The 16,902-nt window shown below is 42.3% G+C and overlaps 1 protein-coding gene and 1 long non-coding RNA gene across 6 annotated transcripts; both read left to right on the top strand.

Annotated features, from left to right (window-relative positions):
* Positions 1-3: 3 nt before the first annotated feature.
* Positions 4-9,199, top strand: LOC107313357 (uncharacterized). 4 transcript variants are annotated; one of them, XR_014945868.1, is made up of 3 exons: positions 4-644; positions 8,478-8,838; positions 8,962-9,199. XR_014945868.1 is itself a non-coding variant. In XM_085546851.1 (2 exons), the coding sequence occupies exons 1-2, from the start codon at positions 3,201-3,203 to the stop codon at positions 8,570-8,572; spliced, it is 1,110 nt and encodes a 369-aa protein (XP_085402977.1). In that variant the 5' UTR covers positions 2,617-3,200; the 3' UTR covers positions 8,573-8,838. The 4 variants fall into 4 exon arrangements, 1 of the variants encoding a protein (XP_085402977.1); XR_014945866.1 differs by having other exon boundaries at positions 12-469; positions 9,013-9,199; XR_014945867.1 differs by lacking the exon at positions 4-644 and adding an exon at positions 7,921-8,001.
* Positions 9,200-11,076: 1,877 nt separating this feature from the next.
* Positions 11,077-16,434, top strand: LOC146761073 (uncharacterized). Of its 2 annotated transcripts, none has more exons than XR_014945877.1 (3): positions 11,077-11,209; positions 13,423-13,504; positions 16,287-16,434. It is a non-coding gene; the product is annotated as an uncharacterized LOC146761073 (long non-coding RNA). The 2 variants fall into 2 exon arrangements; XR_014945876.1 differs by having other exon boundaries at positions 16,282-16,434.
* Positions 16,435-16,902: the final 468 nt, after the last annotated feature.

The following is a 16,902-nucleotide window of genomic DNA, read 5'->3' as shown; positions in this document are numbered from 1 at the left end:
CGGGCACCGAGGGAGGAAGGGAGAGTCTCAATGGCGGGGGCGGCTCCGCCGCGGGCGGAGGCAGCCTGCCTGTTTCGATTGAGCGTTGCGCGGCTTATTTGTTGGTTCGTGCGGAAATCATCTTGCCCGGTTTGCTGTGAAACAAGTGGAAGAATAGCTGTTATTTAGAGAAAAACTTGTAGGGAACAGAAACAACTTATGGAGTGAATTACGCTTCGTAGGGATCAGATTCTACCATAATTAAATGCAGTTCAGCTTCCAGTAGTGCAGTGAAGGCACGTAAGAAATAAGGTGATGTATCCACTTCTCCTTTAAAAGGCAGTGGGCATTCCTGCTCCAGCTTCTCACCCAGAATCACTTCCTGGAGCACTGCAGGAGGAGGCAGAGGAGCACGCAGCGGTGGCTTTCCCAGAAGTTGACCCTGTGCCATCTGCCTTCCATCACAGCCTCTGTATTTCACAAAAGGAAGGTAGGTCCCAGGGATTCAGGACCTCTGCCTGGCCCATAGCCACAGCCGTGCTGTTAGCGACACTCACACTCTGGAACTGGTTCCCACTCCTCCAGCGTTTCCCAGTCATGGGGCAGCTGGTCGTAATCATCTGGATTCAAGTGATGTATTCCCTGTGAGAGAGCAAGTAAACCAAGTAAGCTGCTAAAATTGTCGGGGACAATGTTACAATGTATTTTTCACTTCTGAAACATTATGAAGGCAACTTTCCTAATTGCTGGAGAGCTAGAACTCTTGTGGTTCTTACCCAGTAAACAAAACCGACTGTTCTGGCAGCGACTTTTAACTTGGATTCCCATTCAGAAGTTGTGACTTCACTCAGTTTCATCCTCATCTCTCCAAAAATGAAGCAGAATAAGTAATTTGAGCCCCCCCTCACCCCCCCCTTTTTTTTTTGAAGAACCATCGCAATAGAATTCTCCCCCTTGAAAAGTCTTCCATAGGAATCCCCCCATAAAACCATAAGCTTTCCCTTACACAATAAAATGTTGTCTTTGATGGGGACTGGTTGTCATGACAACTTCTACAAGTGGGTGTCTCCTCCCAAAGTGCATTAAACATTTTCCATGGCTTCTCGAATCATAATAAAGGAGACCTTGGTCTTGTCTCACCTGAAGTAGTGCAACTGCTCTGTGACTTCTGTTTTGTCTTGAGGGTATCCTGATGCACGTACTGCAGGGTAACTCAGCTGGTCCACTGGCTCTAAGTCAGAGATTCACAAAAAAAAAAACAACCCACCAAGATAAATACACAGGAGAACACTTCTGTAATTAAACAAAGCCATTTGTACCATTTCTACATGTTTCAGCCATGAAATGTTCTTATTAATAAGACTGTGCTGTTTTTATTACCAACACTGAAACTGTGCTGAGTCAAAAGAAAGGTGAGAACATTTAGGAGATTGCAGAGACTACATCTGAGTTATTATATACAAGATGCATGTTGTTTTTTTCAATGTAAATTTGCTTTGCCATTGTGACAGATGAAAGATTTTTGCAAGGCCGGGGACCCCAGACCTTATAGATTAAGCACTGATTGCTGCAGGATTTTGCTTTTAGCTTAATTCAGCATTGCAGTTTTTGGTTTGGTAGAAACCTACCCACAGAATGTACAACATGACACTGCTTGCTCATACCCATTTCTAGATACAGTGTGGATTATTATATATATATATATATATGTATGTATGTATGTATATGTATATGTATATATATGTATGTATTTATGAACTATTTTACCTTTAGAAATCAGAAGCTGCTTACTAGCAAGGATATATTTAAAACACTCCCATGAACGGTGACTCCGCCTCTGAAGTGCAGTATGGGAATGTAGTGGGTGTGCTGCTGGCTCAGGGCACATCACTGCATCATAATTACAAACCCCTGAGACAAGCAGAGGTGGATCTTCCCATGCCAAAATCCCAAGGAAATTAGAAGAAGAAAAGGCAGATAAGGCCTACATTCGTAAATGTTTTTAAACATGCTTATCCCACAACATCTTCATGTCCTTATTCTTTTTCGTCTTACACATTCTGTTATTCCTCATGTGCTCCACCATTCTCTTACCTGCAGATTTTTCTTTATCTATTATTGTATAGCACATACTATAGCTAGGATCCCAGCTCTGGTATGCCTCTGGCACTTACACTATCATTATGGGGAAAATGATAAGCAGGCCTGTTCTGTAAAATAATCCATGTGCCGCTTCACGTGCTGAGGCCTCTCTGGCAGTCTCTTAGGTAAAAATAAAAGGCAGATTGGTACCCAGAGCGGATGTCCTTCTATGTGAAGTTCTGCTCCTCGCTCCTGATGGCAGACACAACAAGTCTGAACAAACAACACTGGGATCTGCAGAATTGAAGCATGTCAAAATGGATGCATGTTGCCAGATTCCAAAGGATCTCTTTGGAAATGTCAGTCTTGTCATGGTTTTGTAATTTTGTAATTTTGCTATCAGTATTCCACATCATAACATCATGTCAAGTATGGATACTTCTGTTGAATGTGCAGTCCACAGAAGAAGACTACATATTCCAGAGAACAACAGGAGTAACAATAAGTCACGGGACCAGGACTCTATATATAATCTCGTTCCCAGGCTGGAGTGCCCTCCTTCTTCTCTCGAACTTCTCGGAGAGTGGGAAGCGTTCCAGCCGTGTCGCCTAGAGTTCACAGTAGGCCTCTCGGTTTTCGGAGACTCTCTCTCTCTCTGTTTCGTTCGATTTGTTAGCCTTAATTATATTATATTGTGTTATCTTGTATTTCGATATCATATTTAGTAAAATAAGTTTTTCCTCCTTAGATTGTCGCTGTTTTATCCCACTCCCCTTTTCCCCCTCCTTTCCGGGCCCCGGGGGGGGGGGCCGTGGGGTGGCTTCCCCTGTCATGGGCATAGGTAAATCTAAGTAACCCGTGACAGATTTTTGGTGGAGAATGCAGGCATAGAGCTTTTTAGCTTTTAGAACGACTCTCTCTTTGCTCTTAAAGAGCTTCGTTACGGGAGTGTTGGGAGTGCTATCTTTCCGTAGCTGCTCACGGAGAACGTGACCTTGAAATACCAGACAAATTGTCAACATTAAGGGCTGCTGCACATTCTCAGCATTGCTATCTAACTTTTGTGTAGAAAACAAAGGGATTTCTTTCTCCCTTAGAGCAAAGCTAGCTAGCTCTGACTTTTACAGAGCCTGCCAGCTATGAATCCACTCTTCATCCCAGTTTCTCTGTTTAAGGGATTGAAAGCAATTATGATCTTCTTAAAGTATTGGTCAACTATTAACACCATAATTTGGTGTTGTGGAATTGTGCAGGTATATAGCCTAATAAGGTGGATACTGATGGAGACACCTGCCTGGTACTTTTACGAGATGTGGTATGGTCAGAATTTTGGCATCTACACCCCAGATGGAATTGTGAATCTTACAAACACTTGCATCCCAGATGGAACAGGCAATTTTACAAATACTTGCATCCCAGATGGAACAGGCAATTTTACAAACACCACCATGTTTAATTCATTGTACAGGCTAAAAAAACCCTTTTTATTTAGGTTGTACTCTCAGATTTCCACACGCTTTTCAATAACTGAGATAGGGTTCATACTTGCATTCATGTTATCACTATCAATGCATGCATATATGTTCCTATGCATTCGTTCTATGCGAAAGTCTCCTCCAGAACCAGAGAATGATGACTGGCAGGGAATATGGAAAGGTTTAGGAAAAGTCTTAGAAGCATGGGGACCCGCAGTGTCATGGGATTTCACTCTTGAACACCTAAGGGACCCTAAGAAATTAAGTGAGTATTTGGGTCAGAGATCTAAGGAGGTAAACCTTATGTGGGGTTTGGCTTATGCATACCGTGCTTTGTATCATACTATTCTGGAGAGAGAGAGTTTCCGATCTGAGATTCAAGCCCAAGTTAATTCTGATCAGTCACAGGAGGCATCAGTAGCAATATCAGTTGCCCCTGTGGAAGGCAAGAAATGGAAACGGGTGTCCATGCGTCTAGAACGAAAAGAAGGAGAAGCACAGGGGGGGGCAGCAGAAGACCCAGGTGCCGGGCATGGAGCAGTACCGAAAAAAGCAAAGGCAAAAACCAAGAGGCATGAAGAAGAGACTGATGATGAGGAGGAAATCACCTATTGTCGACCTCTGAAGCTGACTGAAATCCAAGGCTCAAGAAAGGAGTTCACACGGCGTCAAGATGAAGGTATCCTTGTTTGGTTGCTTCGCTGCTGGGACAACGGGGCCAACAGCTTGTCTCTAGATGGTAATGAAGCTCGCCAACTAGGAAGCATTGCCCAAGATGCAGGTATCGACAGAGGGATTAGCAGATGTTCGGATGGAGCTGCCACTCTCTGGTTGCGGCTGTTAGAAGCCGTGAGAGAAAGGTACCCCTATAAGGATGCTTTGAAGCCTAAATTTGATAGTTGGAATACCGTCCAAAAAGGTATTCAGCGCCTGAGGGAATTGGCCATGGCGAAAATGTTGTACAGCCCTGATCCAAGCGAACTTGACCCTGAGAGACCCCTTACAAGGGGTATGGTGTGGAGGTTAATCAGGGAGCAGTGAGTTGTCAGGATCTGGAGGAGCCCAACCACAGATGAACAAACCTAAGCAAGTAATCGTGGAGTCTGCTATAAAAAGTTGCCATCTCTTATTCTGCCTCCATCACCCACATAAGCTGCCATGCTCCCTGAGATTTTCTCATGATGAAAAAGGCAAGTTTCATTCTCCCAAAAGGCCAGTTCAGGGTTTCTTCTGTTGATTTCCATGTGCTAAAATCATTCGAGAAACCTTGTTTGGAAATTAATTGCGCATGGAAGATTCCTGCCCAGTGCACTGAGAGAATCTTTAAGACCAAAAAGTCACTACTTAGGCAATCATTGTGGTTTCTTCAGCCCTGTGCTACAGCAGTTACTTGGCTCTTAGGGGTCTATAAAAGGAAGGAAAGAACTTGTCAAAGGAGGAAGTAAAGAACCATATAGGCTGGTATATTTGGTATCAGCCAAATGAAAATAGATCCCAGAATCCTTACTCCAACTCTTGTCCTTTAATAACTATTAAACTTTAGTTTAATTCACTTTAGTGAATGCTTTATGTTAGCCACAACAGAGGGTGGAAACAGCAGGTAGGAGGAGTAGCGTAACTTGATTTTGTCTCCATCCATGTCACTTCATGGATTTCTGTTCCTTTTCCACCCAAGATAGGAATCACGCTTGTCCTTATTTCAGAATTAGGTGCTGTAATCACCCATCACTGTTGACAAGCTCGTTCACATCAGGTTTAACTGGATCCAAATCTTTCATTACTTCTTTTAGGAGCTGTGAGCTGGAGGCAGAGTTAAAACAGGCTTTCCAGAACCGAGTGTTGTTTCATCCCAACAGTGCAAATGTACATGTAACTAGAAAAGTGTTCAACTCAATAAATACTCTGTTAGATTCTGTCCAATCTAAATCTTTGGTAGACTTTTCCAGTTGTCTTCTTCTGGATGATGTTTTTGGCATGTGTATCTGTGGTGCTCTTCCATTTGTGTCTGTGGTGTTCTATTTACTTCCATCTCCACTGATGTGTTTCTGTATCCTACCTCTATTTTCCTCTGGGATATTCAACAGAAGAAATTCCGAAGTAAATATTACAGGGACTGAGATCTGCTTTTCAAAAACAGTGCTTTTGTGATGGTGGAATATCTCCTGTTTTGCATACTGTCAGGAATTCAACCCCTAGCTCTTTAACTCATCCCAGCTCATTAACAACATAAAACATATTACAGGTAACTTACAGGTCCTTAGCATTTCAAGTTTCCTGGCAGCTCACTACAAAGAGCATCTGCTGGCTGGATGCCTCACAGCATGGGCCAGGAAGATTTGCAGAAGGTTTATATGCAGTACACTCCCAGTCTATGAGGAACAACATCTAAGTGCATCAGTATCATACAGAGAAAATGCTGTCAGAGTCTTTGCTCTTCTGCTTTTCATGCACAGCTAATATGCATACTTGTCATCAATGAATTTACACGTATTATGTATGTTTCTAGTACTACACATAATTAGTAAAACAATAATGCAATTATAAGATACTGATTTCAGCTCAGAATTGAAACATTTCTGAAAGCCTTCTGAGCAATCAGATTTCACTGTACTGAAGCTTTAATTCATGACTCCCACACACTAAAAATTAACTGCAGGCAGAAAAGCAGTTCAGTGTAGGGCAGAACTACTCTGCAATTATTATGTTTAACAGTGACCTTGGAAAGGTCTGTGAACAAAGTTGCCTTTTGTGAACAGTAACTTTGCTCTTGGTTTAGCTGGATGTGGGTACACAAGAAGTGAATCTATCAGAAAGGCCAGGCTGGGGGATGTTTTCAGCACTGACTGCTAGACATAGGACGATGCATTTTTAAAAGATAAGAGATTTAACTATAGCGCTTTTCCTCTGAGGAAATTTACATTAGCTGTTATGAGAACAGCAGCAAAAACATTTTTTCTTCTGAAATGTGATCCTTGTTGACTCTAACTTTTGACAGTCCAGCTAAAATGACACAGATCTCATGAACTGTAAGCCAGACTAACGCTTACTTTCATTTGCACATATTTGGGATATAGGTCATGTAGTGATTTTAAAAGTAAACACACACAGCCATATTCCTCATAATCTGAATTATACCAAAATTAGCAAGTGCAACTCTCAGACCCATTCATTAGCTGCTTCTGGCTTGGTTTGCTGCTTTTGCATGTAATGCCAAGTGAGTGGGAGATGGCAAACTGGGCTGTCTGTGTGGGAGGACAGAGCACTGTTCCACATCATGTTTTCTTTACCATTCTCTACGTCCAGTTTTATCTCTCTACTCAACTCCACTCCCTTCCAGACCATCAATGTAATGAACCCTCATCCTCTTCTCCCTATGAGAACCACCTGCCTACACCATGTCCTCTTTGCTCAGTTGCACATCTGGTTTTAACTCCTGCCACAGAGTAATGCTAGAGCACTCACTGCTGAACTGGCACACTGTCAAGCTGAACACAGACAAGAAAACATGCTAGAGGATGGAGTATGGAGGGAACAGCTTGTGGGGCTGGAGAATGCTGCTAGTGGCTGCGTATGATAGTATGACTTGGCTGTGAAACAGATCTTGTTAGGAAATGAAGGAGAGGAAGCTGCAGGACATGCACTGGGAGTTTAAAAGACTGCCTTTTTATACTGTTGGGATAACCTAAGCAGAGTAAAAAGTTTTCTGAGGACCTGGCTTTCAGGGCCAAGCCAATCTCATCTGTAAATCTCCTGCTGTCAACGCTTTACTACCTTAAATCAAGTTATAGCTGCTAGACTGCATGTTTCTCCAATGCAGATTGCAACTGTCATGTACGCTACCATCAAAGCTTTCCAGGTGCTTGATCTTACACTCTCATGAATCAAGTCCTACACTCCATCTGTGTTGTCCCCAGAGGGTTTCTCAGGTAATGGGAGGAGCCACTATAGCTAGAGCCCAGGGAGACTGTCAGAACTTCCTCAAGCCCACAGATTTCTGTTGTCTCTGTTACTGATGAGTACTGCTGACTCAAGCTGCTTAGAAAGACCTTCTTATGCCAAGGGACAAGCACAAGTGCAGTAGCATCCAGGGAAGAACTGAACTGAGAGCACAGATTAAATATGCTATGCTGCTCATAGCTGCAGAGCAAAGAGAGTCTGCTCTGCCAACACAGAAAGCCATAACTCAGTTCAGCTTCCTCATCTGCAACAGCTGTGAAGGTGCTGTGTCACCTGGCAGGACTCCTGGCAGACCTGGCAAGCATGGGGACTAGGAAAAGGGGCATGTGGGACATGTATCCCAAGGACAGGGCAAAGAAGTTAGGACAAGTCTGGGGATGAGTTAAGTGACCAAGAGGTGCCACTGGATACAATTTCCTAGCAACAAAGAACCTCCATGCTCTAACATTCTATGCCCAGCAGCCAGAGCTGAGTGGTGTGGAGCTGCTAGGATGAGCACTGTTCCATGGTGAGTAGGAGCCAGGGACATCTGGTGAGGAGCCAGTGGTTCTTCGTTAGCTTGTGTCTCCTTCTGGCATGTTCACTACTCCCTCCAGAAGCTCCAGCTGTGCCAACTGGAATTAGTGAAGTTTGGACAAGAGGTTTTTTTACTGTGAAACTTTACTGGGAAAATAGAAAACAAGCAAATTACTTTCCTCATCCTCTGATGTTTAACTTAGCATCTCCCCTGGCTTCTGAATGACAGCACCTAGCGCTGCTCCTCTCATGCCTGAGCACCCACCACCTGAGTGTCCCTGCACAGTTGGTATTCAGCTGGTGTACCCCACTTTTGCACAGGGCAAACAGCAGACCCGAACTACCACAGCATAGACTAGAGGTGGTTTGCCATCTATGCGCACTTTCTTGACAGGAGCAAGCTAAGTCTTATCGTACCTCCTTACAAAACCAGTATTTCCGGCACTAACTAGAGGTTTTTGCTTTCAGGTACATGGAAAAGCTGTCATCAAGATTCTTGCCAGCAAACAGCAACAAACATAGGTTCTCTGATTCACTCAACAGCCAGCGCTGGAGGTTCTTAAAAAGTGGCCTGGATGATTTCAGAAGCGGCTTCCCTCCTCCATCTGATAACATCATCATCCAAGTCAGAAAGGGGCTTTCCCCCGTCATTCTACAGAGCAGATCCCACCTGTCCCACCAAAAGGTGCGGAAAACATCTGCTAAGCCCACGTGCAAGCTCCAACCAGAGGTGGAAGCCAGGAAGGAGTTCACAAAGGACACTAATCATCATCAAAGCCACTGCCCTCAGTTAATGCGCTCTCACTTGAAAGACCACATCTTTCCAAAGGTAAAGACGATATAGTTGCTACCATTCTTCCTTGCAGTAAACACCTGTCCAGTACCTGAAACACAATAACAGCCAAGGACTGTGTTCCCTCTTGCTTTAAAAAGTCTCCTCCCTCATTTTCAGTTACAAACAGGAAGCCAACAGAGTCCAAATGTATCTCTGATCTTATTACAGAAGCAGGTGTAAGAAACTGTCAACTTTCTGGGATGCCTTGCTGTCATGCTGAGATTAGCCACACGGTTCAGTTACTAAAGCACACCTACAAGACACTGGAGAGAAGAAGCTTTACCCTCCAGACGTGGAAACCTCCCTGAGTTTGCCAGGAATAATAAAGAATCTCTAATTAAAAAAAAAAAAAAAAGTGATCACATACTTTTTTTTCCCTATAGTATGAAATATGTTCTGCCTAAAAAGTTCACATTAAAGTCTACAACCCTCAGTCAAAATTCAGGGCTCAAATCCCTCTGGAGCAGATGAAAACCCTGGCCCTTAACACAAATGCTTTGATTTCACTCTCTTTGTACACAGAGAATGCCAAAGCGCAGAGCAAATCACAGACAAATCACAAGCCAGTTTCTTGTGTAATGCTGTGAGGTGCATCTATTTTCTTCAGTATTTGCTGGTGTGAAGGGAAGGGATAGAAAGACTTCTTATGAGTATATGCTTCATTTTGGATTCAACCTGACTGAGTACAGTTCAAGTAGTCCACACTCAATTCTAAGTGAACTGTAACCTACAGAGTGCACACTTAAAATCAGCGAGCCAGTGGCACATGTCTTCCTGACCTGTGAGTCATGATCCACAGGAACGCCACTTTGACCTCACAAAGCTGAAGGGTGCTTACACTGGGATACAATAGGGCAGACTGGGGAAGCAGATTTGAAATAAGTTGTAGCAATATTCATGCTCATGGTTCCGCTTTATTCTTCTTTTGAAGTCAAAGATAAACTTTTTATATATTTCTATGGGAACAAGTGACTCTGTGATTTTTAAAATCCCACTGCAATGCTCTAGGAATCTGTTTAATTTTGTTAGCCTACACTCAAGTTCTTAGTGGCTTGAAAAGCATTCACAAACCAATTCTGCAGCTAAAAAATCAAGTAGTTGCATCAAAAGCTGGACACATTCTATCTCCATGTTCTATCTTCTTGACCAAAGTCTTGCATAGCAAGCAAAGGATTTTTACCATCTCTGCTATCTGGAGTTTACTACGGCTGTGCATTTGTGTGAAACTACAATGACCTGCAATGAATGTTTGCTTTGAATCCGTCTGTCTTATGTCAAAAGTTGATCTCTTGTTTCTAAAACACACACTGGTACCGAAGGCTGCAGTTAGATTATTTTGCAGACCTGAGTTACATTAATGTTTATTCAGGCAATCATCTGACTCTAATAAAATTCTGAAATGTAAGTATCTTTTAACAGGCAATGGCTGTGAGAGCAGTACTGCTGAGCTCTCCTCAGTTTTAGCATATACAAATTGTGCTGTCCCAGTCCTTAAGTGGGCAGATCTTACTGCCATAAATGAGGAAAGACAAAAAATGGCTCTCACTAGGGTCTCTTCCCAATTTCCAGTGTCCCTAGTGTGTATAAATGCAAACTTGGCAGGCCCAGAAACAGGCCAGAATGTGTCATTGCTCCTACCCCTACTCCCAGATAGTCCATGGCAGCCATTAGCAAACAAATGTTTTATCTGTCAGCCTTGATAAAAATAGCTTGTGTCTACCAGCTTATACAATGAGGTTGTTTGTGTGGCAGCCCTCCAGCTCCTGTCTTGGGGCAGGGCAACAAGAGCCAAAGGCATGAAAGACACTTGCTTCCCTGAAAACGTGCCAGATGACAGAGTTCTTAAGTGGACAGCAATGGATAAGAGGAGAAGCAGAGACAGGCTGCAGGTCAGTAGCTCAGCTCCACCTTGCCTTAGTCCTGCTGAAAGCTTTGGCACCATGGCGGGATGAGCACACACAGTCAGCAGGACTTTACAATAAACAAAGTTTGTCAGCTGCTTGGGTGGGCAGGTCTCCAGATTGTCTATGTGAGTACAACTGGTCACAGCTGCTCATGGCAACATGACCTCAGTCTCAGGATGGAGTCACTGCACAGCATGTTAAACACCAATTGCTGGTCACATCTCACATTTTCTTTTAATGTAATTGGGTGGGAAAGGATTCTATGCTTTCTCCTGCCATCAGTCCAAAGCAGCACATGACTAAGTGACCACTGACATCCTCTTGCAATCATTACACTCAAGAAAGAGGAAACTGCAAGAACAGTTTCAGAATAGGACGTGCAGATTTGATGTCAGCAGTATTTCAAGGCATGTGAAAGATTCCTACAGCTGCTTATTTATATTCCCAGCTTCTTATTTCAGGTAAGAGAAATAAGTAACAGTAACAAAGATAGCTTGATGCAATCATGTAGTACCAGATCTGTAATATGGCGTGTTTGGGTGGAGCAGATAAGCACTTTACCACCAGAGTTTATAGAATATTTGGGAGAAGCCTTTTGCAAATGAGTTGTAAAGGATTCCCGAAAGGCAATCAGATGAGGCTACCCAGAAAGAAAGGCAGAGTCAGGGAACTGGCAGCTTCATTTAGAATTCAATACATGATTTATAACATGATCTAAGTGCTTGCAGCTTTCAGGGAATTGTTATCTTCTCACAGAGAGCACAAGCAATCATATTCAGAAATGTATAGAGATTTGGCATAAATCATCTCCAGAAGATTAAGAGTATCCTAACTTCCTAAGAATGATATTCTTGCACTCGGTGATGTATGAAGAAGTGTGAAAGAATAGATAGGCAACCTGAGGTGAGAAAAATACTTGCAAAAATAAAGCTCACTTAGGACTCCTACGACTTGTTTCTGTTCATCTCCTCTGCAAGTCCTTGGCTCATGTGATACTTCATTTAGATCAATTGCAGACAAAGCTCAGCAAAGTCTTTCTTCAGAAAGGCAGATTTGATTTTGCCTGGCACCTTAAGAATCCAAGGGAATACCTAAGATGTTGTAAATAACACGTTTTTATGAGCCAGGTGAGGACACCGGTGACAAGGCTCTAAAACATCCTTCAGTTATGATACACAGCTTCACTTTACAGTAATTAACATCACATCTAGGCTAAGAGAATGCACCTAGGATGCTCTCAGATGAAAAAGATGTTTGCTTGTAATGCTTGCCAACACAGGTAATGGGCTGTTAGAGAGTGTAAAATGATATCACACTCTACACCAGTGTCCTGTTGAGTCTCCACACAGGAGCTGCTCTTTTTCAGGAGCAATAAACCCCACATTTTTGGTATTTTCTCAGAATCAACTTTTCCTGTCTGAAAAAGAATACAAGATTATACTACAACCTAAAATACAGATGCATATATTCTTTTTTATCACAAAACTGAAACCTGTGTTTATTCTCTCAGTGCCCTTCAGACTTTGAACTTTGATAAATTTCTGTTAAAAGTTGTTTGAAAATAAATATTTGGATGTCTTTTATGTTGCATTTTTCTGTAGGCCCGACAGGGTAAAGAGTTGAGACAGAAGTCAAAGCATGATGTCTACAGGAATTTAGATGGCCACCCAGGTCTATCAGCATGAATTTGCTAAAACATTTTAATTATTATTCTATTTATATGAGCTACTGGGTACCACAGCTTCAGTGAATCTTGGGATGTGCTTGACATGCTTAACATTTCATTGAATTCAGCCCAATACATTAAACTATATTTCATGCTGTAGGGGCTTGGATGTCTTGTCGCTGGAAAAATAATGTAACAGAACAAAATTATGTCTTATTATAGCTTCACCTATTGTCATGCTGTATACTGACCCTGCCATTCTGCAGCATGTAGAAATTCCACTGAAGAGCAAAGGTATTTTGTTGGCATTTCTCAGTATGTCTCTAGCAAGCATAGAGATTAAAATACTGTGTACAGAGAAAGACTAAATAGAGCAAAATTCATAAATCTTCAGCTTTGATCCCCTCTTACTGGGCTCCAAGAGATTTTCACTGCTTCAGTGTCTTGTCTTCTCTGTTTTAGAGTGTCTCATATCTCCTCCCTCCTCCAAGTCTCTAAAAGGTAGGTAAAATCTCTAGAAGAGGAGGTAAAAAGCATCGAGAACCAAAAATAAAATGGCATATGAAATGCTATTGTACTAGCAGGGAAAAAGGAGAATGGAGAACACCAAAATAGAAAGCCTGACTTTCAAAGTGAGTGACTAACAAACTGAGGAAACTGGCAAATATTAGCACATGGGAAAAAGTCTGAAAGGAAAAGTGATTTCAGGAAAGCTATCCTTCCTTGATATTACTGGCACAGCACACACATTTAGAGGGAGCATAGGAAATACATGAAGAGTCTGGCCTGGACAAATGTTAAGCTCTCCCTCAAATCCAAGAAGAAATGCTAAGACAGATTACTAAAGGAAATTGAGAAGAACAGCATAAATATGTGGGGAAAGCTAAGAAAAGTAAGCACAGCAAGATGCAACTAGCAAGTGATATTAGATACCAAGGAGTCACTTGTTATTAACATTGCTGATGAAGAAAACACCACAGGAGATTTTTTTTTTTTTTTTTTTTTCAGTTCAGAAGGAAATTAACATTAGTCAAAACTTCAGTACTTTCTCTGCCTCATGCTGCTGGAAAGCTCAACCACAGTCAGACAGGTAAGATAATTAACACTAGTGAGAAACATCTCAGGATGCAACAGGGGTGGGATAGGCTGCATAGCAATCATATCTGCTAATTGCCTTGAATCAGCTAAGTGACGATGAAATGCATTCTACTATGGGAAAAAATGGTAGAACATGGTCATGAGCTGTTTCCTTGCAAATTCATGGAAAACAGGTGTATTTGCAAAGAGTCTATGCAAGTTGCAGTGGCACCCAACTAGAAAACACTTCAAGGAGGCTGAAGGGCTTCATCTGGATTTACAGTGATCCTGACATGTCAGACAAAACCTGGGGGAAAAAAAGGAGTAAAAAAAAAAAAACAGGGCTAAATTACTTCTCCCAGAAAGAACTTCTCAGCTGTGCAAATACTGAATGAGGAACAACTGGCTAGGCTAAAGTTCATTAGAGAATACAGGGATTTGTAGAGGACTGTGAATGTCTGCAACATCCAGTCATGAGAAGTTAAAAAAAAAAAAAAAGGAAGCATCCCATAATGAGAGCAAAGATGAACATGAGGTAACCCCTCCGTTCTTCTCAGCCTGGGTAAGATGACCTCGGAGGATGATGTCTTTGCCCAAGTTTGGTCACTATTCTTCACTATTCTTTAAGAATAAACAGGAAGAGTTACAGGAATAATTACACATCTGTGACCAGCGTGCAAAGATGGAGCAAAATGAGTTATGCAATATGGATAAGCAGTAACAGAGGACTTGATTAAGAAACTCTAATTAAGAAGAAGGGGGATTCAAATAAACTGGAAATACTTTACTACCTGTATGTCTTCGGGACAGAAGCTATGTAAAACACCATAAAGGCCCTAACTAACTGAGAGAACCCGCCTCTCTACTGGAGGAGAGAGCTTTCACTGTCACACACTCTCTCCTCCCATGCCACCTGCTGGATATGTGAAATGCTGCACAGAGAACAGTCGAGTGCAAAGCCCACATTCTCAATTGATAGGAGGAAGAGGTGGGCCAGAAATACAGTCAGGTTTATGGTTTCGTCCAGAAGCGTGATGCATGTCCAAAGTATACTTAATCCTTCTCTTAAACCTTCTCTTTTTTCTTTTTTGTTGGGTAAGGACCCAGTGCAAAAACATTTAAACCACTGCCAAGAAGATCCCTGTGGCAGCAAAAAGGCTGACTCCCAGGGTGTCTTGAGTCTTGGCTTGAGACTTTGATCTGACTTCTACTGAAAACTACTGTAGACTAAACTCTGTGAGCTCTTACTAAGATATTTAAGAGATGATGTTATTCCTTTTTTTGTGCCATGATAAGAAGAGGCATGTCTCTTTCTTTTCACTTGACTAAGACGGCTTGCTTTTCAATTCTGTGACAATGGGAAGCTGTAGGGTAAGACCCAGCAATATGCAAACACTGAGAACTCCTAATCATTACCAGAAATCTGCTACTTTAAGCTCAGCTATAACGTGTTCTTCTTTTCCTTCTGAACACAGCTTCATGAAACTACCATGAGGTTTTTACTCTTGTTGCTATTAAGGTCAGGAAAAGCTCCCTGAAAAGCTCCAGAAAGCTCGCCTGTCAAACCTTAATGTTGAGTTGTGAGTTTCCATTCCGGATGCCCCAGTAATACAGCCAAACTGTGTAACAGGGATCCTTAATTTTAATTGCTTCTCTTCTTGTTCATGTTTCCATTTTGTTCTTCTATAAAATTGGAAGAACCACTGCACAGAGCAGTACTCTCCACTGTCCTTAAAACAGCAACTATATACCAGGAGATCAGACAGTGGAATGTAGCCAGGCTCATAAGCACTCCCTAAATAGCATCCCACACTGCCACTATCAGAGCCAGAATAAGTGGGATAGACGTGCCACTGGTCTGATTTCAGCAGGGCATTTCTCACACACTCTGAAGCTACAGCTGAGATTCCTTGTCACCACACTAGAGGGCACAGCTTACAATATAAAATCCAGAAAGGTCATTTGTGTAAGCATATAGGGACTAGGGCTCATTAATGACAGGTATGGCTGTATAGTTGTCTATAGAATTGTAATAATAAATATTCAGCCTACTGCACTGGTTCTGAAATATGAAGCAGTGGGTAGTTTGAGGCTCCTGTTCATACCCCACTCAGCTGGCTGGTAATTCTGCAGAGTCACATGTAGCTTCTTAAAATGTTTCAGCAACTGCTGCCACACTGACTCAGTAAACAATGAAGTGCAATGAAGCTTCAGTGTTCACAGAGCACATGCTTCTAAATTAATGCCATATCAGAAAGGATTTCATGAACAAACTAAAACTGTGAGTAAGAAACAGAAATGGTTATGTCCTTGAGAATCACAGAATCACAGAATGACCCGGGTTGGAAGGGACCTCAAGGATCATGTAGTTCCAACCCCCCTGCCTGGCAGGGCCACCAAACATACACCTTTACTAGATCAGGTTGCCCAGGGCCCCGTCCAACCTGGTCTTGAACACCTCCAAGGACGGGGCATCCACAACCTCCCTGGGCAGCCTGTTCCAGTACCTCACCGCTCTCCTAGTAAAGAACTTCCCCCTAACACCCAACCTAAATCTGAGAAACTGCCTCCTTGCCCATTTACTATAATGCTGTTTTGTTTGGTTCCAACAAAAGCTTTAAAAAAAAAATCCAAAATACATTTTGGAACACATCAATCTGCCTTGGAAATTGTCTTAGGAGGCAGACGTCCCAAATTCTACAGGATGTGAGCATTTCAGAAATTCCTAGAGAGGTAAAGTACCAAAACCCAGGTCAAGTTACTGACTGTGGTGATCTGTGTTTCTTTCAGAGCAGATGCCTTCTAGGGTCTTCCCCGGGAATCTGGGTTACAAAATTGTTCTTCCCTGCCTGGGAGAAGAAGTTCATCTCTGGTGGCACCTTGGTTCTTTGTGACTCTTTTTATGGTTGTTCAAATGCATGACATTAAACAATTATACCCTGAGAGCTCCCTGGTTTAGTTCCTTCTGCAGATACTGGGTGAAAAGGAGACCAGGAAATAGAGGAGACTTGTATGAACATGGAAAATGTTTAGTACTGGAGGATAATTTTGCCCTTCTCTTGCTTATTAAGTAGCAGCCTGCTTTTACTTTGTCACTCTGCTTTTCATCACTTGCATTTCTGTGTCTTCAAAATTAACTGTTTCTTAAGGATTTCTGTATTAGTGACTTATAAGCTGTGTTAGTTTGATGTCTTCCTTTCTAAGCCACTTTACCAGCTAATTTAAGAAATGCTGGGATTAGCAGCTCCAAACACTACCTCTTATCTGTGCTGACAGTTTGCAGAAGGATGCTGTTCTATTGAAATGAGAGAACAGTGATTTCAGTTTGCTCTGTTTCAGTGAGATGCTCAGGAATTTTACATTGCAGTGCACACTCACTATCTAACAAACAGCAGTACACAGGTGCCCTAA

The sequence above is a fragment of the Coturnix japonica genome, chromosome 4 (assembly GCF_054131305.1).
Source record: "Coturnix japonica strain WE chromosome 4, WE-NBRP24, whole genome shotgun sequence".
NCBI lineage: Eukaryota > Metazoa > Chordata > Aves > Galliformes > Phasianidae > Coturnix > Coturnix japonica.
This window is presented reverse-complemented; position numbering and strand designations above follow the sequence as displayed.